Source organism: Haemaphysalis longicornis, unplaced genomic scaffold (genome assembly GCF_048455015.1).
Source record: "Haemaphysalis longicornis isolate Haplotype H1 unplaced genomic scaffold, Haemaphysalis longicornis Haplotype H1 scaffold_3, whole genome shotgun sequence".
Taxonomy (NCBI): Eukaryota; Metazoa; Arthropoda; class Arachnida; order Ixodida; family Ixodidae; genus Haemaphysalis; species Haemaphysalis longicornis.
The window spans coordinates 69229262-69254096 of NW_027526335.1; the positions used below are offsets into that span (position 1 = coordinate 69229262).

The 24835-nt window shown below is 46.7% G+C and overlaps 1 protein-coding gene across 1 annotated transcript in view; it reads left to right on the forward strand.

The window, feature by feature from the left end:
- The window catches only part of LOC144174583 (transient receptor potential-gamma protein-like), a 147314-nt gene that overhangs the window by 109317 nt on the left and 13162 nt on the right, over positions 1-24835 (forward strand). Inside the window, exons 5-11 of the mRNA XM_077703356.1 lie at positions 8528-8872; positions 16621-16791; positions 17492-17726; positions 19434-19586; positions 21631-21770; positions 21863-21978; positions 22767-23042. Of these exons, the coding sequence (XP_077559482.1) occupies positions 8528-8872; positions 16621-16791; positions 17492-17726; positions 19434-19586; positions 21631-21770; positions 21863-21978; positions 22767-23042 (1436 nt within the window). The remainder of the gene's footprint in view (positions 1-8527; positions 8873-16620; positions 16792-17491; positions 17727-19433; positions 19587-21630; positions 21771-21862; positions 21979-22766; positions 23043-24835) is intronic.

The following is a 24835-nucleotide window of genomic DNA, read 5'->3' on the forward strand; positions in this document are numbered from 1 at the left end:
GATGCACGGGCAGGATAGCACTTCACAAGCAAGGCGATAAATTCCCTATCCGAAAGGTAGTGAGACAGGGACATACCATCTCGCCAAAACTGTTTACAGCATCTCTGAAGGGGGTATGTAAAAAGCTTGACTGGTAAAACATAGGATTGAACATAAACTGGAAATACCTTAGCCATTTGAGGTTTGTAGACGACATGATCTTGCTGAGTGAGAGGGCAGAACAAATGAACAATGCTTGAGGAAGTACAATCAGAAATCACGGCCGTGGGAATAAAAATAAATATGAATAAATCTATAGTGATGAGGAATAAGCATGCCCAAAGTGTCCTCTTCAGCTTAGCAAACGAAACGGTATAAGAAGTAAAAGCATATAACTATCTTGGACAGATGGTTAGTGCTTACCTCAACCCCGAGAGAGACATCCGGCCCAGAAGAGGTATGGGCTGGGAAGCAAGTGGCAAGCACCCTCCAATAAGGCAAAGTAAGCTACCTGTATCACTCCAAAGAGAAATATACAACCAGTGCATGCTGCCGGTGAGGACATACGGAGCTGAAGCTTGGCGCCTTACTAAACAAATGGAAAGCAAACTTAGGTCGGCTCAACGGGCCACGGAAGGAATAATGTTAGGAGTAAGACTCAGGGACAGGAAACGAGCTACCTGGCTCAGAGAACAAACTAGAGTAGAAGATATCGCAGTTCAAATAAAGAAAAAAATTCCACCATCTTCCAGCAGGGGAACCCTGAGTAGTATTCGAAGCAGCCATGGGGTCGACTGAAGTTCCCATTAGTTTTCAGTTCGTCCGTTGACGTTCAGCTTCGCGTGCCTTCGTTGTATCAGTAGCTTCTTGGCGTAGTTTGAATGAGTGAAGGGAATAAGGCGCGTTCGTAGCACATGCTCCCGTGTCGGTTTGTAGCGCAGTGGGAAGAGCGCCGCGTACTATCGGCGTCATATGAAACGCGAACACAAAAATATGAACCAGAACATGCAAAATTGAAAAATACTGTTCGTAATGGCATGCTATTGGTATGTTTGGAAATCCACTACAGTCGAACACGGATATATCGAACACGGGTATATGGAATTATTGTCCATATCGAACTCATAAATTATCCCCTTGAAAATACTGTATAAAAGTATAGGAATTCGTACGTTTATATCGAACCGTATTTTTCCCGAGATTGGGTATATCGAACGCCGCGCGAGCTGGAAGGCGCTCTTCGGCGGTCGCTGCACCCCCGATTGAGGTTGAGGAGGATCTGGAGGAATGCGCGGGCAGACTGGGTCGAGGAACTAATCCCCCCTACCGGAACGAATTTGCGCTTGCCCAGTCGGACCCCGCTACCGGCCGCCGTAGCGTTAGTGGACGGAGCCCAGTATGCTGAATCTCTCTAGGCACACAAGCCCGAACGCTGGGAAAATGTGAAAAATGTGACAGTGCGAGGTAGGGATGACCCGACTGTTCACGTCCTTTCTTTCTTTTTTTTTCTTTTTTTTTTTGCGGCTGCGTACGTTCCCCGGCTTGCCGAAAAAGAGTTTTTTTTCTCTGTCTCTGGGTCTGTCTTCCCCCGATGTCGTTTCTGGAAAGGGAAGAGGGAACGAAGGCGCTCGTGGCCTCTTCCTTCTTTTGCATTTTGCTGCTGTTGCTGCTGTTTGGCGAGTTGTCCCGTACCTTTCGGAGATCACTGTTTCTCTCGGAGATGACCATCGCGAGCGCTTTGTTGGAGTCCGTTCTGAGAGCCTTGAAATTGGTACGCGCGCGCTGTTCTTCTTTTGCGTGCGTGTTGTGCATGGTGTGCGAAGGCGCAGCGTACTGCTGGAATTTTATAGTTGTGCAGCCTCGAGAAGATCGAGACCAGCGTCTTTAATTTCATTTCCAGGACGAAGAAGCAGGCCAAGATCAGCGATTTTTTTTTCACGGAAATAAAGCGTCCTGTTGCGTCGTGAGTGCGGAATTAGTTGTCATTCTTGAATGCGACGATCGGTAAGTGACCGTCCGCCATAGGTGAGGTCTCAGAGCCCATATTTTTTATATCGAATTTTTCATATATCGAACTATTTCGCGATCCCCTTGGATTTCGATATATCCGTGTTCGACTGTATTCCCAACTTTGTTTTTGTAACAAATCCACGCGTCATTTTGGCTTGCATGGTAAGAAATCGCGGTATTTGTGTGCTCAGGTTTATATTTTCGTGTTCCCGTTTCATTTGACGCCGATAGTACCTCCCGTTGCGGCCAGAGAGTCGTGGGAATGGAACCCGCTGCCGCCTAACTATTTCTTTTTATAGTGGACTGCGCTGACGTCAGCCCAAACGCTGACGGGGCTGAAGAGACGCGCATGCGCAGTACAGTGCGGACGGCGGACAAGGACGGGAGGGACACAGCCCCGAGCATGAGATGCTCTGCATCTAAAAGCAATGAACTTGGGCTGGCCGAGTAGTGAGACGAACCGCCAACCGGTGGTCAATTAGGGTAATAGAGTGGATAGCAAGACATGGGTCTAGAAGAAGAGGAACGTCATTAACCCGATGGAGGGATGAAATCGGGAAATTCGGTGGCCAACAATGGACTCGAGCGGCGCACTACAGAAGCGGTTGGAAATCACTGGGAGAGGCCTTCGTCCTGCAGTGGACCTGAGTAGGCTGTTGTTGTTGTTGTTGTTGATGATGATGATGATGATAATGATGATGGTTCAGCGCCGAACTTGTCTTAAAAATGCGTTTGCTGAATGCTTCTCAGCCGTAATTGTAGTTCTTTTGGCGTATAATAACTGAAAACATTCGCTGCACACGCCCAGTCACCTCCTGGCAGAGTGCGCTTCCATTTCCCCCCCTAACTCCACTCACACGATTTGTTAGTTGCTTCCAAATTAGTATCGTGGGATGACTAATCATTCAACCATTGACATTTAAATCTAGCTGCCTTTTTTAATCGCGCACCCATTGATTGACGCCGCCATATAAGAAGAAAATGAAGGGAAATGGTTGCCCTCTCATTTATGGCGGCATTGGGTAGTTCCACACACGATTTTTTTTTTTTTTTTTTACTATTTAGCGGAGATCTGGATCCCCAGTAATGCGCGTTGAAGCGTAGCTTCCGAACGTAAAACACCCCAGAATTGGAAATCCTAAATCGATGGGATAATGGTGCGAAGAAAGCGGTATTTATAACTAATTTTTCTCTTAAAAAAGATTGGTAATTCGACAACGTTCATAACTGACTTCAGCGCCACTTTAGCACTGCGTTATTCATGGACTGAATGAGGGCCTTCCCGGAAGCTGCATTGGTTCATGTTATTATTAGAGCTTAGCGGTGTTTTTCTCATCAAGAAGATGAAAAATAATGACGCCCGCCTGTTTTTCTTATCTGGTAGCTCGACTTAAGCGCGTGCATTAAACAAATGTACGGGGTATTTTTGTCTATCTCTCTGGCTCCTCCAGGCAAACCCTTTCCGTTTCTTAAGATGAGGAGGCATTCGCGGGCATATTTAAGGAATTACAGACGTCGTGAAAAAGGAGGCCATGTGGGTAAAGAATTTGGCCTCGAGAAGGTGGAGGGGAAAAAAGAAGCCCCTCCCAGTCCCACAACTCCTACAATGTTACGGAGTGCGGTGAGGCGGGGTCGGTGTTTTGGTGAGTCTGTGAGATATCGATCGACGGTGCTCGAGGTCGCTAATATAGAGTTAGAAAAAAAAAAGAAGCCTGCCACTGGCTTGGCCTTTACGGTGATAGTCCCTGCGCAAGCTATATGGGCAAGCTATAATCAAGAACAGTTTCAGGCACTCTCTCTTACCGGTTCGATTTTCCAAAAATAAAAACGTTTTTTTATCTGTACATTGAAAATACCAGTATTGATATCCAGATCAATTTGCTGCAGCGCGTTTCTATACCTTCTGGTGAAACTTGCGGTTCCTCCCATCATTGATTGGTTCATGGTTCGTAACTCAACCGGTAATTCACTCTACTTGCTACAAGTGAACACCAACTCCCGATGAAACCCTCTTCTCAGCAGAATAACGTAGCTCCCTGTAATAGGAGCCACTTTGCTTCCGGCGTTTGGGCAGGCCCTTTCAGCTTCCCTTTCAGCTGCATCGAAGACGAATGCGTGCGCAAACTTCGGGCGACCGAGCAGCGCCCTTAATGTATGCACGTCGAAGCGATCTCGACGAGAGTGCTGTCCGCTCCACGTAGACGAGGTGACCACAACCCGTCCTTGTCAGACACCCTAAGACGTGCTCTCAGGCGCGCAACTAGAGCGGCGGCGATGGGCAGGGCGACAACAATGGACCTCATTATGCTGCCAAGCGCCGCCGTGCCAAATCCAATGCTGCGGCGCCGATGCCTTCGCCAGCTGTCCCTGTCGTCACTTTCTCTCTCCCTCCCTCTCCCCCCCCTCTCTCTCTCTCTCTTTCTCTCCATCACATCAGCCTCCCTTCTTCGTCCTTGTCTCTCAGCTGCCTCGTCTGTGTCTTTATTTTAAAATTATCCCTTTTCAGCTTTTCTGACTGGAGGCCATCAACCATTTTCCTTTATAATCTTTTTTTTCTTTTTTCGTTCGTTTTCTACCGGGGAAGAATGGCCCCGCTGAGCATTATCACCCTCAAAGCTGTTCCGAATTCATAAGCACACTTTGGGGGGGAATATATTGACCGTAATGGCGCCAATACATTAAAAAAAACGACCGTCGCTGGGTGAAGTGAAGGAGAATGTTGGCGCGAAAGGAATGCTATGTGCAGAGTTCTCTTTTTATTATCATCGTTGTGCTCTTCTTGGCGGAAAGAAAGTGCTTTCAAATTACGCTCCGGATGATAGAGCCCTGGTAGGCGTTTCACAGGTCGCCGCATTCGCCCACTTCCCTTTGCTCCGCCTCATTTTAATCAGCGCAACTTCGCATTGGAGGACGCCTTTGTTGTACGGGGAACTAATAGGTCGACGCCAACAATGCCCCTAACCTTTTCGTGGGGTAGCTCCTGTGCTGTTGTTTTTGTCTTTGAGCACTGCAGACGTTTGTTATCTAGTGGGAAGCGGAACTTGACTGAGTTCTGCTTCTCAACCTACAGCTGCCATTGAAAAACGCGCCGGAAGCTGGCTGCGTAGCATTACGGCAAATGCCAAAGACAATACGTGGCTATGCATACAATGCTGAAGGAACTCCCAGATACTGAAAAGAGTGCTGACAGAAATTTTCAAAGCTCAGATAACTATGTAAAACGCTTCCTTTATGTATGGAGATACCCCCTCGGAAGCTTAAACCATAACCGTTCAGTAGAACGTATTTTAAACCAATCTTAATCATTGGGCGCGCGAGAAAGCACATCCGCGCCATCGAGCAAGCTCATGACGTCAGCTGCGGCTCGACCCAAACTGCCGACGTGAGGGCTCATGTGACGTATCCAGGCGGCTACAATGCTGTTGGCGCGCGGTTTTCCGCCTTTTCCATTACGCCACAGTTTTCGGCACTGACGTCACGTGCGACCACGACCGGTCGGGCCGGTCTGGCGTGCGCGCGCGCGCCCAGACCGGCATCGACTGTGTTGCGACGAGAACAGTGACGTCAAATGCACCTTCCTGTCATGGCGGCTGCCTCGGTGTTCGCTACACCGAAGCCGAAACTGACCCGAATAAACGGGGCTCTAAGTAAATATTTACGCTGCGTTCGACAATCTAATCTGCCATTCATGGCCATGCAGTGGGCTCTTAGGCACCTATAGCCACGGAAAAAACGGAACACAAAAATTTCGTCTCGGTATTAAATTCGTAATTAAGGGAGAAGAAATCCCGTACAGGTAAACCAACTCATGGGATAGGTGAGTCAGTACCTTGCTTACGCCCGTTAAAGGTTCCCAGGTGGTTAAAACTAATCCGGAGCGCCCTCCACCAAGGCGCGCCTCATCGCCTGGGTAGCGTCTGTGTGTTAAACCTCATAATCAATATCAAAATCACCTTGCTCTCGTCAGTTGACTGTGGTCTTCAAAAGTGGTGGTGTTATTCCTTTTCTAAATGTATACTTGCACCGACGTACACGCTCTCACTACAAATAAAATACACTGTCGCGGGAAAGCCAACGAAAATCGTGGTTGTCTGCCAGTCAAACATACGCATGAGATCACGCGTAGTTCATTTCACAGGCTGCACGCACCAAAGCGGGGGCAACGCGGTTCTCAATAAAGCCGCCGAACGAACGCGCCTTTTAGTGTTTAGTGTTTAGGGAGTGTTTGGTGGTAGTGTTCACTACCACCAACTCCCCAAACACGTTTAGTGTTTGGGGAGTTGGTGGTAGTGAATGCGTTGTATCAGCAGCTTCTTGACGTAGTTTGAATGAGTCAAGGATATAAGGCGCGTTCGTAGCCTCCCATTCTGTGTCGGCTTTGTGCGCAGTGGGTAGAGCACCATGTACATTGCGTTCCACCCGCAGGGTCGAGGGACCGAAACCAGGCGCCGGATAGTTTTTTTTTATATATAGCGTAGGGGGAGCGGTGCGGACTACGACTACGGACGTCAACGCGGGTGACATCGTGAGTTACTGAAATGGTCTGCATTTAAAACAATACAAGGATGCGTATTTTCATCGCACACACACACACACACGCGCGCGCGCGCGCGTGGTACCATCTATTGCTCTTTACAAAAATGCTAGTAAAAATGTAGTAACGGGCTGCATCCACTAACACCTTAAGAAATTTACTGCCCCTGAACGGCGCGTGAGTCCTGCCACTAAGTATGGAACCTAAAGGCTACCGTTACTAAGTAGGTCTAGACCATGCAAATATAACTGCTGCTTGTTTGATACTACCACTCACTGATTGTAACAAAGTTCTATGAAATATTAAGCATCATAACTACAGCACTTTTCTCACTCCAAATCACGATTAAAAAGTTTTTGCAAATCCACATGCTGAGTTGCATATGCTCACATTAAAATGCTGAATTCTAATCCTGTAGCTATAATATTTGATTGTTGTGACAAGCCCACTGAATCTATCAGAGGACTTTCAGCTGCTGGCTATAAAAGTAGGAAGACCAGATGTATTTCTAAGGTACCTAACATAATACTGGCGCTCCTCATGCATCCCTTTGGTTTTCTTGCTCAATTTATTTATTGTCTAAGTGTGATATGTGCGTGTTAAATGTGTCTATGTCGTGCTGCGTGCTCAGCAGGTCCACATTGTCACGCGTAACTTCTTACTACGTTATGCATGACCAGTTAGTAAAAGCACTAACTAGTGGACACTGTGACGAGAAATTGGTTGGTGTTGTGTTAGTTAGTGCCACGCCTTTTTTTAAGAAAAGTGATGCTTTCGACAAGCCGAAGGTAAGCTGAGAGAATGAGACTATCCGCAACGTATTTATGGGCACTCTGCACTGTACAAAAGCTGCTGTGAGCGCACCCCTTTTCTTATTAAGTCTGCCTGCAGTGCATGCTAGGGCTTCGATAAGCGAGTGGCACTTCCGTGACCGCTCATCACCAGCGCCCGACGCGCAGTGCCGACGCTTTGCGAGTCCCGCATTGTAGTAAGCCCCACACAACTATGATGTGTGAAACGGTGCCGCTGCTCGGGCTGCAAGCATGTGTGCAAACAATGACTGTTTGGCGCCAGCAAACGGGGGAACGAACATCACTGCGCTATCGCGGTGCTTGCTAGAGTCGCGTAACCCGTCAGCAGGCACGCCTCCCCCTTTCCACACTCCCGTTGGCGCTGCGCCTCATTCCAGCTTCACGATGGCGCTCGTTTCTGGCTTCCGCGATCTTCGGTTAGGGTTTCGGGCGATGGCGTCTTTCCGCGGACGCCTGATAGTAGAGCTGATGACCACGGCTTATGCTAAGCTGATGCGGACAGCTAGCACCCACGAAAAGCAACCCAAGGACCGTATATAGTAACGCTGTCGCATTAGGGTAGCTGTTGTCTGTTTCGATTGCTTATCAGGCTGCCATGAGCAGCAGACATACCTTTTTAAGCGTGCGCCCAGGTGGGGGACCCTAAAAACTCAAGAGAAAGATGTCTGTCACCAACAGAGATATTATGGGAGCAAGGCTATGCAAATCGCACACGTTTTTTTTATGTCACGCTGGTGGCACGCACCAAGCATGCTTTATCCTTTGCAGGAGAGAACTCTTGCCGAATATGTTGTCCGGTTTTGCAATTCGAGAGTTTGGAGCCCGTTTTGCTAGCATTCGCTTGTTACGCAAACTGGAGATTGGCTTCGTAGATTAAACGATACGAACCCACGCTTTCAGCAAATCCTCAGGAATGGGACCTACAATCTCCCACTAGTGTTACAACCGTGCGAGCACTAGTCCTTAGCGTCTTTTTTTTTTTCGGCTCTTGGGAGCGTATCTGCCCACTGTATTTTTTTTTTTCGAAACAGCTAGGCGGCGTTTATTGGGACCACGCCGTTACGTTACGCAGAGAAAGAACTGACGGTACGCAAACAGACCACGTGACACAGGTTTGACCACTTGATTACCCTGTTCCGAGCTTGCGTGTGTCCCGTGTCCTCACATGTTTCTCGTACACTCGCGAATGCAGAGCTGGGAGGAGATGGACCACGACACGGCCGCCTTCACGCCGGACATGACGCCGCTGATCCTGGCCGCGCACCGGGACAACTACGAGATCCTCAAGATCCTGCTGGACCGAGGCTATAGCTTCCCGGCGCCGCACAGCGTGCGCTGCAGCTGCGGCGACTGCGTGCGCGCCCGGTCCGAGGACTCGCTGCGCCACTCGCGCTCGCGCATCGACTCGTACCGCGCCCTGGCCTCACCCTCACTTATCGCGCTCTCCAGCAAAGACCCCATCCTGACCGCCTTCGAGCTCAGCGGAGAGCTGCGCCGACTCGCCTACCTGGAGCACGAGTTCAAGAGCGAGTACCTGGTACGCACCCTCCCACTACTGGTGGCTTCTTTTCGCCCTTCTCTGTGCCCTTCTGTAACCTCGCTCATCTATCCCTAGTACAGCCACGAAAGACGTTTTTAGGCGAAAGGGAACGCAAGAAATATGAAAAAAAAAAAGCTTTCAAATTTCGCGCAACACGACGTCAGCCATGACGCAACAGCGGCAGCAGGGATGTAATATAGGCTAGTGCTAAAACATTTATCCGAGTGTTAGCATACAAATGATACGACAAAACTAAAATAGAGGCTCCACTACGATCGCAGAGACATGTTTCCTCGCGGTGGCTTTAGCCGGCGACCGCCAATCACACGAACAAGATCCCTTGACGTCATAGAAAAATCGCCGAAAAGTTGCTGGTGAGTGGCCACTGCTTGATGTGCTTTTCTAATATTAAGGTTATTCGTTTTGAAGTTTGCGATGATACTGCTATCGTTGGCATCGGGAGACAGTTATCTCTCAAATAACTCAACCTTGTATTTCGTCTCCGTGACCCCTTTAAGTCTGTAGCATCTGCCACCGTCTTCGCCTTCTCTGCGCTAAGTTTCCATTTAATTGAGTACAAACTAGCCCAACAGCACGTTTTATTTAAGTACCCTCTAAGACTGTTTTCTTCTCTCCCCGTGCTTCAAAAACGGGCCTTAACGGACGACGTTCCCCAAGAAGTCCTTCATCGACCAAAGCCAGTGTCATTTCCGTATCACCGGTTTTTGGTAGTTCAAAACACCTTCCGTTGGGACCCGTTTTTAAGGGCCAATACCGTTCCCAAACGGGTACAAGCCCAGCACTTTCTGTTAAGGTCTGTAAAATGGCTTCACCCGGCGCCATCTGCTTGTTTACTTCGAACACTCTGCTATTCTGAGCAACTTCTAAGAGAACGCCACGGTTTGGCCTCACTAGCCTAGGGGAACAATCGTGGGTGTTAAAGGGAACGGCGTGCATACAAACCCCAGCAATTCCAAGATATCTTCCTATGGTATTTTTTTATTGTAGAATGCTCCCTTAGCTCAATTGTGCGGTTGTTGTGTGTGTGTGTGTGTGTGTGTGTGTGTGTGTGTGTGTGTGTGTGTGTGTGTGTGTGTGTGTGTGTGTGTGTGTGTGTGTGTGTGTGTGTGTGTGTGTGTGTGTGTGTGTGTGTGTGTGTGTGTGTGTGTGTGTGTGTGTGTGTGTGTGTGTGTGTGTGTGTGTGTGTGTGTGTGTGTGTGTGTGTGTGTGTGTGTGTGTGTGTGTGTGTGTGTGTGTGTGTGTGTGTGTGTGTGTGTGTGTGTGTGTGTGTGTGTGTGTGTGTGTGTGTGTGTGTGTGTGTGTGTGTGTGTGTGTGTGTGTGTGTGTGTGTGTGTGTGTGTGTGTGTGTGTGTGTGTGTGTGTGTGTGTGTGTGTGTGTGTGTGTGTGTGTGTGTGTGTGTGTGTGTGTGTGTGTGTGTGTGTGTGTGTGTGTGTGTGTGTGTGTGTGTGTGTGTGTGTGTGTGTGTGTGTGTGTGTGTGTGTGTGTGTGTGTGTGTGTGTGTGTGTGTGTGTGTGTGTGTGTGTGTGTGTGTGTGTGTGTGTGTGTGTGTGTGTGTGTGTGTGTGTGTGTGTGTGTGTGTGTGTGTGTGTGTGTGTGTGTGTGTGTGTGTGTGTGTGTGTGTGTGTGTGTGTGTGTGTGTGTGTGTGTGTGTGTGTGTGTGTGTGTGTGTGTGTGTGTGTGTGTGTGTGTGTGTGTGTGTGTGTGTGTGTGTGTGTGTGTGTGTGTGTGTGTGTGTGTGTGTGTGTGTGTGTGTGTGTGTGTGTGTGTGTGTGTGTGTGTGTGTGTGTGTGTGTGTGTGTGTGTGTGTGTGTGTGTGTGTGTGTGTGTGTGTGTGTGTGTGTGTGTGTGTGTGTGTGTGTGTGTGTGTGTGTGTGTGTGTGTGTGTGTGTGTGTGTGTGTGTGTGTGTGTGTGTGTGTGTGTGTGTGTGTGTGTGTGTGTGTGTGTGTGTGTGTGTGTGTGTGTGTGTGTGTGTGTGTGTGTGTGTGTGTGTGTGTGTGTGTGTGTGTGTGTGTGTGTGTGTGTGTGTGTGTGTGTGTGTGTGTGTGTGTGTGTGTGTGTGTGTGTGTGTGTGTGTGTGTGTGTGTGTGTGTGTGTGTGTGTGTGTGTGTGTGTGTGTGTGTGTGTGTGTGTGTGTGTGTGTGTGTGTGTGTGTGTGTGTGTGTGTGTGTGTGTGTGTGTGTGTGTGTGTGTGTGTGTGTGTGTGTGTGTGTGTGTGTGTGTGTGTGTGTGTGTGTGTGTGTGTGTGTGTGTGTGTGTGTGTGTGTGTGTGTGTGTGTGTGTGTGTGTGTGTGTGTGTGTGTGTGTGTGTGTGTGTGTGTGTGTGTGTGTGTGTGTGTGTGTGTGTGTGTGTGTGTGTGTGTGTGTGTGTGTGTGTGTGTGTGTGTGTGTGTGTGTGTGTGTGTGTGTGTGTGTGTGTGTGTGTGTGTGTGTGTGTGTGTGTGTGTGTGTGTGTGTGTGTGTGTGTGTGTGTGTGTGTGTGTGTGTGTGTGTGTGTGTGTGTGTGTGTGTGTGTGTGTGTGTGTGTGTGTGTGTGTGTGTGTGTGTGTGTGTAAATAATGGTGTTTTGGTATTTTTTAGGTCGGTTTAGGGATGGGACATGTCATATCAACACGTTTAATTAATCTCCTGCATCGCACCGGAAGAAGTGCAGGACTCGTACCGACCTATAAACGGAATAATGCTTGTCGTAGCGGGGAGAAAATAAAGGCATTTAGACTCTCCTCCTCCTTGGCTCACCAGTGGGTGCCAGTTATTGCAATAGTGTAGGTCATTTAGCACTTCGGTGGTTTGAAAACCACTCCTGGGAAATCTCCGCTAACGACAGTGTGGAAATTTTAGTCATATAGAAAGTTAGATATATGCTTGAAAAACATGGTTCTGCTTACCCGATCGCGCCCCGAGCTGCCCATGTTGAAATCATAAGTGGGATAACAATATCAAAAAATTTAGAGGATATTCCGAGAAGTGGGGCAAAATTACATCAGAGCTATGGAGGAAGAGGGTAGCTATTTTACGACCGATAATTAATTGCGATTTCATGCCGGTCTCTCGGGCATACGCCGCTTCAACCTGTCTCCCGTCCTTGCTTGTTTACGTATCAGGCCGACATGTTTACGCAACTCTTACCCTTTCTCTCGAATGGCCCAAATACAGCAGCGTTCGGCAAATACGTTGCAGAAGGAAAGCTAATGCTCTTCCGATAACCGCCGAGCCGATTTTATTGCATTCACATGAGCAAGTACAAACCAAGCATACGATACCAGGGGATTTTTGAGTTAGGGCCTAATTTAAAGCACTCCTTTTGTTTTGAAACAACGTGAATCTTCAGTAGAGCATGGTACATTGTGAATCAACGCAACTATCAAGTTGCCATGATTTGAAGCGCCACAAAAAACACGGACGAAGAAACAGAGTAGACGAGACAGGCGCCTGTCTCGTTTACTCTGTTTCTTCGTCCGGGTTTCTTGTGACGCTTCAAATCATGGCAACTATTTACCAACTAGCCCAGCAAGAGGTTCTTATCAAGTTAAGCTGAGGATTATTAAAATGTAAGAAACGTATGGAAAGTATACACCAAGTCACCAACCTTTTGTAACTGTAGTGTTGACGAAGGACAGACCGGACGCGACACGTCTTAAAGGGGCCCTGAAGACAAAATACAATTTGGTTTAATTTGAGAGAACTCGGTTTCAGTTCCTCACTGTGCTCCATCCCAGCCACAAAAGACGTGTTTTAGGGGGGAAACCCGAGAAGTATAAGAAACTTTCCAATTTCGCTTTACAGTGGCGTGTTATGAGAAGGAGTGACGTCATATCGGCAAGGACCAAAAACATAATTTTCAGTGTACGTTAGCATTCAAGTCGTGTAATCAAATATAACTACAGACCCCGCTGCAATGGTCCAGTCATGTGTTTTAGCGATGGTTTAGGTCGGCTGCAGCCCATTGCAGAAACAAGATTCTATGACGTCATTTAATAGCTGCCGGAAAGTTACTAGATAGTCGCCACTGCTTCCCATGTTTTCTCTAATATTTCCAGTATTTGTTCGATGTTTGCGATAAATTTGGTATAATTGTTATGGGTACAAAACAGTATTTTTAATAAACTAATTTGTATTTTGTCTCCATGGCCCCTTTAATTCTCTCATGTGTTGAACCTTAAAAGTACCCTGCAACACTTTTTTCAACTTTTTTGAAGTAATAAATTCTTAGAGAACGTAGTCAACCAACACATTCATACTTATATTAAGGGATCGCAAAGTACCTCAGCCGAAAATGAGTTCTATGCGCATCAGATTGTTCAGAAACTTGCCCAAACGATTTTTCTCTCTTTCGCAGTCTTGGTTTTCTTCGACCGCTGGAGTTAATTGATTACAGCAGTCCAGCGTCTACTGGCCGGCCTTTCTTCGGTTGCAGCAATGAACGCATTCGGTAGCCACTTCAAAGAGAAAGCCACAACAGCAAAGCAGATATGGAAGGCATATAAGCTGCAACGAGCAGATGACGCACTGCCACTCCGTGCTGGCGATAACTGTAGCTTTCGCAGTACGTTCATACACAAAGGAAGGAGTGAAAGCGTTTTCAGAAGTGTTGCAGAGTCCCTTTAATTCAGGCCGCCCGTATTCCCCCACTCGGTGCCGGCAGCACGTGGCCAGCCTTTAGGGGCAGTGGTTAATTCCCAGCGCTACCTCTCCTCTGGCGTGCCCGTTCGAAGGAGACGCCGGAAGCTGCTGTGCCGCCGTCACATGTACGCCTCCCTTCCAGACAAAAGTTGGATGCGAAATACGTGTAGGATGTGTCGAAGCAAAACGGACGCTCTTGGCACTGCAGCAATGGTGGATGCGGCTGTTCACGGAGGCGTTGTTGATGGGACGAGTGGGCACAGCACCATGGAAGAGAGACAGGTTGGTTACGACGAAAGCGGGTGTGAGGCGGTCTATGGAAGGACAGGGTCGCGGTCGTTAGCGCGAACGGTAAACACCTTGTCGCAGCGGGACGACGAGGTGTGGGCAGGTCTACGGGTGTTGGAGTGGCCTGCGGCGCCGTCGACGCGAATGAAGACGTATTGGCTGTTGAGAAGACTCGAGGAAATAAGAGCGCGTTTAGACGAACAGTTCTAACGAACTGCCACATGACTATGGCTTTATTATTGTGTCTAAAACACTACAACCTGAGCTGCAACACGCTCTAGATACAAATTGTGTCAGCTATATACGCCATATTATGCCAAATGTTATGATTCTTCAAATGAAAAGCTGCGGAAACCGTTTCAACAATTCTGAAATGTCGTGGTTCCAAAACTCATCAGTATTTTTGTATGAATGAAGAACCCAAGTCAAACTCTGTTTCTCATCGTTCCCTATGTTTCAACTTTTCGTCTTAGTTGCAGCGCGATCATTTCGAATTGGCTTAATGATGACCGAGAACAAGTCTACGCTCACATAGCACGCGCACCAACAGAGGGACAACAAAAAAGAAGAAAAGCACGCACAAGCGGAGTTGTTAAAGTCTTGTGTGCGTTGATTTTTCACCTTTCTTCAATCTCTGCTTGTGCGTGCTGTTTGGACAGTATCCTGCACAGCTTCCCAAGCATGCAGCAGGTAATTGAAAATATTGGACGCGGTCGATCGCCCAGACAAAAGGCCATGCTGCTCAGGTATTAATGTGTGTTTTATACTGAACGGGAGTAGTATATGCAATACTGTCGCAAATAGCTTAGAAGCAGTGCAGAGAAACGAGATTGGCCAGTAGTTCGTCGGGTCCGATTTTGACCCTGACTTAAAAACAGGAACAACCCGCGGAGTTTTCCAACGAGCGGGTGATTCGCCAGTGTTGAGGGAAGTTCGAAATATACACCTCAAAACTGGTAGAACGAGATCATCAAAACCCTTGAGTACTAAATAATATTACTAATAATGTGACGACATTTACCTAACTTTTAGTTAGAACTTTAGAAGGGCATCTGAGTAATTGCGTAAAAGCATCCACCAATCGCCGAAATAGAGGGACGAGAACTTCCAAGCAATCAGCTAAGTGGGATAATGAAGGGGCAGGACAGGAAACCCATTAGGAAGTGATAAAAAAAGTAAAAACAATATAGATGGGCAGAATTAGGAGTAGAAGAGTAACGAATGAGGTATCGGCAAAAACAATAAAATCGGCAAATAATATCAGCAAAAACAATAAAAATGCCTGGCAATGAGCTATATTGAGTGCATGAGTAGGCCTGTGGTCGAATTAGGGAAATGAAGTGATGAGGGACGAAATGCTAGGAAACTGGTTAAATGATGTAGCCGGACCAAATGGTCAGTGAGCGGATCACGATCAAACCTTGTTACAGTAAACGGGCCAACGGTCGGGCAGGGAACTTACTAGGCCGCCACTTTTGGTTATCGTTGTGATACACCACGTCCAATTTTGACCAGATGCCTGTAACTGTACAACCAAAATAGAACAAGGCTTCTTATTTTAATTTAATTTGGGTTGTGATCATTTAATTTCGGTCGCTATAATGAAGCTAGCAAAGGCATATTGCATTCACAAAAACTGAAGCTGAATAGTTAGTTACGTCACCAGCATGAGTTGAAGGGAGCGCTGTCGGTGTTAAAACGTCTCGTTAGGGCTGCACCCTTAGGACTTACGCCAGTCTAGAGTAGTAGATTCTGTAAGAGCTCGGTTATACTTGCACTGTTAATGAGGAACACAAAAGCTTCATAGAGTTGGAGACGTTTAATCGGAGTTCAATTGTGTCATCTGACGCAGTTGTGAAAATGGAGAGTAGTTGGGCAGGTCAGCTATAAGTTATAGCCGTATTTGATTCGTTCTCCTAAGTTTCAAGTTCATGGAGGTGGTTCTAAGCAAACATGTAAAAGGTAGCCGCAAATACCGCAAGAGGTTATGCATACCATAAAGACAAGTTGCCGTATAGTTTTAGTTGAGAAAACTACTCTTGATAACTCATTTTACATTACACTTTGTATATGTGTGTGGGTCATGTGTGCGGGTCATGTGTGCGTGTATCTGTGCCAAAGTGTTCAATTATCGTTCAGAGTAACCAATGCTATTTCCTTTATTTCTTTTATGAGATGGGCACATCTTGCATAGCCTGTTATTTTTTTTTATTTTTTAGTGTACCAACACAAAGGCCCTCCGGCTGTTGCTAGACACCCTAATAAACAATAGATTGTTTGATTAAATAAGTATTTTTTAGGAGCATGAGGATGACGATGAGGAGAAGGAGGAGAATGTTCAGTTAGAGTCTCTGACTTCGGGGCTTCCTGATGTAACACATGTATATTTTTTAAAAAACAAACAAAATTCATTCATTCATTCATTCATTCATTCATTCATTCATTCATTCATTCATTCATTGATTGATTGATTGATTGATTGATTGATTGATTGATTGATTGATTGATGGATTGATCATTTACTCGCAGTATGAAGCCAAATTTGTTGATTTAGCAGAAGTACCAACAGTTGGGCGAGTTGGTGAATGTCGATCATGGTGGCAAAACAGCGCAACTTGTCACGCACACAGAAGATACTTAATTGTAACAGAATTTTTAACGTAGTTTCATCCTGTGTTCTCCCTCTTCTGTCTACGTTACAAGTTGCGCTGTTTTGCCCCCCCCCCCCCCCCCCCGATTATTCATTTCCCACTGCTGAAATTCCTTGCTTCTCTTCATTCACTCCGTTCCCGTTTCTCCTCCGTTGGAGCGCAGGAGCTCCGTCGCAAGTGCCAGGACTTCGCCACGGCCCTCCTGGACCACACGCGCACTTCTTATGAGCTCGAGGTGCTGCTCAACTACGATCCCACGGGTCCCGCCTTCGAGCACGGGGACCGCATGCACCTGAGCCGCCTCAAGATGGCCATCCGCTTCAAACAGAAGAAGGCAAGTCGCGCTGCCTTGCGCTCAACGGCTGCCGTTAAAGATGCGAAATTTGTGAAATTATTCGCAATCTGGAACAATATTTTTTTTTCTTGTAAAGGAAAAGAAATTGGCGAAGCTTGCACTAGTGTTGCAAGACGGGAGAAACAGCGGAGCTGGGGTCGACCTAGCTTCTTCCGGTTTTGCTAAGTTTTGTTAGGTTTTGCGATGATCTGGCTAGGCTTAGCTAAGTATTGAGGAGAGAGGCCACATTTGACCGGACTTTACAAGGCCGTTTAGGTCGGTTCCCCACACTGCGAGCGAATCTCAGGAGGAAGAAACAAAGTCGACGCCCAGCTCCGCTGTTTCGCCACTAGTGCAAGCTGGGCCATTTTTTTGTTTGTTTTCGGCTTAGTAGCACAAGAAAGCCCATTACCTATAAACTGGTATAGTACGGGGTGCTAATACGCATATTCCCCTTGTACTCGCACTCGAGCAGGCAAGAAAGCCGGCTTCACTGTTATAATACCATATCTGCAGTGGTGCACCCTTTACAGGAGGCTCAGTTTTTTCTTGGTTTTTTTTTTTGCTAACGCCACCGGACCAAGCTCAAGCTTAAACTGTTTCGCTGCTAAAAATTCTTAAACTGCACAGTTTATAGCCGTAGGCGACAAACTTTTACTTAGTTACTTACGGTGTACTCGCTGTTCCCTTTGTCCTGCAGTTCTGCGCCCATCCGAACGTGCAGCAGCTGCTGGCCTCCATCTGGTACGAGGGGCTCCCTGGCTTTCGGCGCAAGAACATCATCCTGCAGTCTCTGCAGATCCTCAAGATCGGCCTGCTCTTCCCCGTCTACTCGGTGGCCTACATCGTGGCGCCGCACTCCAACTTCGGCCGCACCCTGCGCAAACCCTTCATCAAGTTCATCTGCCATTCGGCTTCGTACGTCACCTTCCTATGTGAGTGACACGCCCCCTCTGCTTCTTGGCTTTCTCTCCTTTTTCCTACCTCGCGCACAAATGTTTGTAGCCGTTACTACGAAAACCAACTCCTGAAATTAGCCCTTCTTCTTGCTCTATACTTTTATGATGGTGACTAGAATACTACAAGGACAGTAGGCGGCGTATCATTAGGTGCAACATCGGTGACGCAAGTTTTTTTTTCAGTTCATCAGTATGAATGAATGTGGGAAAACGGGTTGACATTTAAAAACGGGACACAAATGTGGACCGCCAAAACATTACACTCGCTTCTTCAAAATTTTCAGATCCTCCCGCACGAAATTTCACTAATTATTACAGCTCCAATGCACATATGGTGTAATGTCTGCGATTGTTTGGATGGTAGATGGGAGGAAATGGACATAGAGGGGTCTTCTTCCCTTGACTCCTCGCCAGTCGGGCCCGCTACGAGCGAGCAGGAAACATTACAGCTGTCTAGGCCTTATATCCCTTCCATGGTGGAGTTTCAATTATCAATTCATGTATATCAAATTCCTACAAATATCCATTTCCGTATTGATATTCGAAACCCAAAATCTCTCGTGCGAAAAGCATAGGAACAAATTACTCGTTTTTTAGACATTTCATTCTCTGCCATCTCTTGAGCAGGCATAGGTGTCGAACTGGGTTCCGCTCCCAAAGATTCACTCTACGAACCCTTTCAAAGTTAATTCAATATTGCACCTTAACTAAGGGGGCAGTAACTGGTTTAATGGATGGATAATTCCTACATGGCCTGTTCTGCGTGGCCGGCTCCCCAGTGCCCTGAAGGGAGCCGCGAAAGGGGTTTACCGAGAGTTGCTCAGCATACAACGGCGACTCTAGCGCACTGAACCGATTTCCTACACGCGTTTTAGCGTGCGGCATTTTTAGTTTACTCGCCAAGCAATTTTGTCCGGTCGTCGTCGGGTCGGCCCTCGCGATGGAGGGAAGTGGGGGAAATAAGAGGGAGGGAAGATAAATGGAGGTTAACGCCGGATTGTGCGGGATAGGACGGGTCAGACTGCCCAAACAATCTCATACAAGCGTCGGTACGCAGTTCGGTAATAATTAAATTAATACCAGATTGTTTGCTGAGCACGTTCAGCTGTGCTGAGCACGTTCAGACTGGGAATTCTGCCGTTAAGCTCAGAAAATATACAACCACTTGGGAAACGTACGCAACAAAACTGCCCAGCGAGCAGTCTGGCATTAATTTTGTCGGGGTGCGACCTGTTCTTATTATGTTCGTTACATTGAGCTAATTTAGTGCCGCGTATTCTTTCAACGTGTGCTTACATTTAAAAACCCGGAAAACGCCCGGTGAAAGTGTGCAATGTTAACTAAGATGTCCATGGAACTGTGGGTATGCACAACAGCGTGGTTGAGAAAGCCACTTTTGTCGTGTACAGTGACAGCGTAAGTTACAGCTGTGTCAGGGCATTTTGCAAAACGACGTCGGCAGTACTCTGGCCATACCACGGAACATTGCTCATCTGTATTGATTTGTGTTGTTTTGCGCGCAAGAGCACCGGTTAGAGGCGAGCAGCGGGATTGTAGTAACCACGATTTATGAAGCAGACCTTTCATCGCAGCGTGGGTATAGCCTGCCGAGAAATTAAAGTGGAACATACTAGCGCCCTGGATCGACTTGGCTCGGCTTCTTGCCGCCTTCACTCGTTTCAGTCCTGCTGATGCTGGCGTCGCAACGCATCGAGACCGTGGTGGTTGAGTGGTTCGGGACAGACGAGATGAAGCTGAAAGTGCGCAGCGACATCACGACGAAAAGAGGAGCCTCCCCAAGCATTGTAGAGTGGATCATTCTGGCCTGGGTCATAGGTGAGGCTCTGGCCTGCACTCACTCTCACGCCTTGTGAATGGCCATCACGTTTTCGTAGCTCGTACTTGAAAATGTCTCTGAAATCTAAAAAGAATCACAGGAAAAAAATAAAGTGACTTGTTTGAAAAAGCGATGGTAAAAAAATATATAATTTTTTTACACTTCCAAAGTTCGCTTGACAGATTACGTTACGTTTTGTACAGTTAAAGACGCACGAAAATAAGTCGTACATGTCTTTTTCATTAAATAGATGAGCATTTCATAAAGATATGTGTGCCGCACACATATGGTATACTAGTGGTGAAAATTCACTCTATTTACTGAAAGAACTGAAAAGGAAGCTAAGTTAGCTGCTCATGAAATTTGGATTTGTTTTTATTGTGTCTGTTTCAAAGATCACTTAAAATAATGTCTGCTTTTCAATTTTGCGTCGTCTAGCTTTGGTCATTGAAAAATAGCGTCGTGAAATAAACTTGCATGGCCTGCATACATGCGCCGTCGTGCATACGGATATCACTATACTTTTAACTTCTTCGTTGCGAAGCGCTTCATGGGACAGACGGAAGTTCTCAGACACTCTTCCGACATTTGTTCCGTGTAGCGCCAGAAAAGCTCGACGTTAAGGTAATAGAGGAGAAACATAAACCTAGTTGCGATCTGGCATATTATAGTGCGCTAATTGCTCCACGATTGCCTTCGCTCTAGAAACACGTGATGAAGTCTTCAAGCGTACTGTCTGCAAAAGCGCTCCAAACGCGTCATAAATGCGTGTACTTAATTACTTATTTGATTACTTTGCTTACTTACTTACTTACTTAATTACCTACTTACTTACTTTATTTACTTATTTACTGACTTACTTTCTTTACCTAATTACTTTCTTTACTTCTTTATTTGCTTACTTTATTACCTACATACTCACTCACTCACTTGCTCACGCTCGCTTGGATACTTACTTTATAAACTTAAGTCTTTACTTACATTACTTACTTTATTTGCTTGTTTACTTAGTTTCTTTGCTTACTTACCTACTACGTTTACTTATTCCCTACTTCCTTATTCTTCATACTCAGTTTACTTACTTTACTACTTAAATACTCACTTACTCACTTGCGCATACTCGCTTAGTTGCTTACTTTATTTACTTATGTACTTACTTACTTTACTTACTTAGTACATTTGCTTACTTGCTTAGTTTCTTTACTTAGTTCGTTTACTTATTCACTACTTACTTTTTTACTTACTTACTCGGTCACTCACGCTCACTTACTTTATTTACTTATTTACTTACTTTCTTCACTTACATACTTGTTTCCTTCCTTCCTTCCTTCCTTCCTTCCTTCCTTCCTTCCTTCCTTCCTTCCTTCCTTCCTTCCTTCCTTCCTTCCTTCCTTCCTTCCTTCCTTCCTTCCTTCCTTCCTTCATTCATTCATTCATTCATTTAGTGAGGGTACGTGTAATTCGAAGAATCCAACTTCTACAGCGGGTTGTTGTCTTCCAATGCACTGATATTTCAAGTGCTCCGCGTGTTTTCTTTCGTCTTATCAAATATTCCGTGGGGCTTTCTGTATTAACATATTACAACGTAATTTTTCTCTATCCGCATGTCGGATGTATTTGAGCTACGCTGCAGGTCCGACTTCAGAGCTCCTTTGAAATCCCCCGGTGAAGCGTGGTATCAAATATACAGGAATTGAAACAGATCAAATCCTGCCTGCGTCGAGCGCTTGCCAAATGTGTCGACGCAGCAAAGGGACCTACCAAAAGATAGGTAGCGTTGATATATGAAAGAAAATGTCACTGGCAGCACTGCCATTGTAAATTAAATTGGGCGATGTCGAACGAACATTTCCGAACGTAATTATGCCTCTGGCCAGATGCTTCTGGCCTATAGGCTACTGGTGCCCCATATTTTACCAGACGCCCAAACCAAGCCGAGCGTATTAGGCGCCATTAAGTTTGCTCTCTGTATAGAATTATTGCTTACTCGTTTTCATTTTATTATCCTTCTCGCTCTGAATTCTGGCGTTGTTTCTTTTCCAGGTTTAATATGGAGCGAAATGAAGCAGCTATGGGACCTGGGCCTCGTAGAGTACGTCGGTGACATGTGGAACATCATAGATTTTATAACCAATTCCCTATACGTCGCCACGGTGGCGCTCAGAGTTATAGCATACCTACAGGTAAGGCTCTGCTTTCGTGGCCCTGTTACCCTACCCTGCTCACGGAATCGATGCTTCTCCTAACGCCACCCGCTCCCTCTGTGCCTGCGCAGGTTCAAAAAGAGATTGCTCAGAACACTGGGACTGCGTATCTTCCCCGAGAAAAATGGGATGCCTGGGACCCTATCCTGATCGCCGAAGGCCTTTTCGCCACAGCCAATATCTTCAGGCATGGCTGCTATTTCTTCCCATACATGCATGCCCCGAAGAAACGTATTGCTGGGGAGATAGCCACGTGGAGCTTATGTCGAAAGTGAGGGGGGCCGAGATTTTCGCTGACCTGAGCGTTTTTCTTTTTATTCCGTTCACTACTTTTTTTGTTTGCGCTATGAAAGCAAGGAATTCCCAATCGCATTACATATACTGCCCATCACGGGAAGCGAAGCGCGAAGCTGTGCCATAGGTATGGAAATAATCACATCAAAGCGCTAAGGTCGGGTGTATCTGGTGTAAGATTTGAGCGCGAAATAGTACTTGAATAAAATAGAGCTCAGCAGTCATTTTTGTTGATTTGTGTCTTAGTACATTTTTTTAAAATGTAAGTGCCTCAGCATTTGTTATTTTCTTCTCGCTTCTTATTTCTCTTTATTTTTTAAGGCGCCCTAAAGCCAATTTGTTAAACGTCATTCTTCAAGATAAGAGAGTTTCGCAATGATTGCGGGAACTGTGGTGGATCAGTGTCTCATATCCGAAGGGTACGTAAAATTTCCCACCTGCACTCTTCGACCTCATCTCAAGGGTTTTGCCGCTCATTGCGAAATGATTTTTTCCACAGAGACGGGTTATATATTTCAGCTAATGAAGGTGGCCGATATTCTCTCCTGTCTTGTGAATCCAGGATCATACGCTCTGGTTTTACCGCATTGCGTTGAGCCAATTTTTGTGAATCGACCGCTCGGTGAGCTGGAACAACGAGCCGGGGTCCTGATCTCGCCGCCTTCTCCTCTTTGCGCGCAGCTCCTTGAAACTGGTGTACATCTTCTCGGTGAACCCTCACCTGGGACCCCTGCAGATCTCCCTCGGCCGCATGGTGATCGACATCATCAAGTTCTTCTTCGTGTACACCCTCGTGCTGTTCGCGTTCGCGTGCGGCATGAACCAGCTCCTGTGGTACTACGCGGACAGCGAGCGCCAGCTCTGCCACAAACTCAACCGCGACGCCGCCGGCGGCGCCAGTGCGGCCCCCCTCAAGAGCGACCACAGCGTCTGCTTCACATGGAGGCGATTCGCAAAGTCAGTGCCGCCTTGGGTTACAGCCGCTTTCTCTATCTTCGCCTATTAGGGGCGAAGCCCCTTAGGGGCTGGGGATGTTGGCATTTCCTGTCGTCGTCGTCATCGTAATCGTCGTCTCACGTAGTCACGGCACCAAAACACTGGGACACTCGTTTACGCCTCGCGTTGGAGCGCTTCGTGACGCGCATTAAAAAACACCGGAACACTCATTTACGCCTCGCGCTAGAGAGATTCATGCGTCAGCGACGCGAGACTTTTACAGCAACCTCTACCCTCAGCGGTTTCATCTCCGTTGGCAAAGATGCCAAGGCGCCAAGAATACACTTATACACTGCATGCTTCGCCCCTTCCCGGGTTTCACGTTAGTGGAGATTTTTTTTGCCGCGTTGTTGGTGATTGCACGGAGGAGGTCGGCTGGTCGGTCATGAAGCTCACGTCAACGTCATCATTATTACCATCATCATCGTCGTCGCCGTCGTGTCGTCGTAATCGAGGCTTGCCTTAACGGCTGCTTCCCAGCAAGCCAACAATGCTGCGTGGAAGGCATCGAAACAAAGCTACAAGCGAAAAACTAAGGCACACTCTTTACACTTTTGTGATTATTCAGCATTATCAGAATGATAATTTATGATAACATAATCATTTATGCCATTTAGTGTATGGCATTTAATGTGCTTAATTTCGCGTTCAATCCCCCTCTGGCTGTATAGTCACTATTACGAAGAAAACTCGCGGCATCTTTTTCTTAACTGGAAAAGAGAATGCTGCGAAACAGCTATCCATTATTTTTGTTCTAAGAAACCAAAAAGAAGTCCTTTGAAGGGAAGTTTTTGATAAACACGTAATGTATCGGAATATCACTGCAGAAAAATACACAACAAAAGCGTCGCAAAGAATTCACCAAGAAAAACACTAGGAAATCGATTATCACTGGCAATATCGAGGGCTAAGTTCCAATCCTACTTCTTGAACATAACGGCAGGCGTTAACTGCTAGTCTGGTAACTCAGCACACGTACGGCTTCAATGGTTTGCTCTCACCCTGTTCGTTGACGATAAAGCATGAGACGGGCCGAGCAAAACATGCGCAGGAAAATTCAGAATGCTATACAAGGTGTTCTCAAAGACGAATAAGCTTCAGCATTGCAAGAAGAAAGTTTCGCACTACGAGCTCTGACGTCTAGTTAAACTAGAAAGTGCACATTTTCCTCAAGTCTGGGAAATGTTGGGTTTTCCTTTCTTTTAGTGGCAACATCGACGAGCAAAAGTTTAATCACGACCGAATCACTGTAGCGACGCTGCGCATCTAGTTGTAGGTATATTACCCTGATAACGTACACCTGGCATGACCGGCTCAGCGGTATGTTCTAAGCTTTCTTTAACAGAAAAGCGTTATATGGCCCACTGAGCGAGAAAGCCGGCATCGGCGTTGACGTCGGCGTCTGAGGCCGAAAAACAGCTCTTTAAGAAATGTTTCACAGCACGAGTCGTTCCATATTGTGAATCTAAACTCGGCAGTAGCGAGAGGTGACCGTCTACGCCAGTACCCCGCCCATTATGGAGCGGAGCAACGCAGCCAAACGAGCAAACAGAGAGGCAGCAAAATTCCCCATCGTCCTCATTTGTTCTATCTATTGAGATTCGATACATGACTTCACTTTAAAAATACATAAAAAGGTATTTAGATGTCCTCGGACTTCATTGTATTTTACATTACCGTACATCGACTGATATCGTATTTATTTGTATTCATTGGCAAACATCTGTTACTCATTTGTGCACGGCCATTTTCGT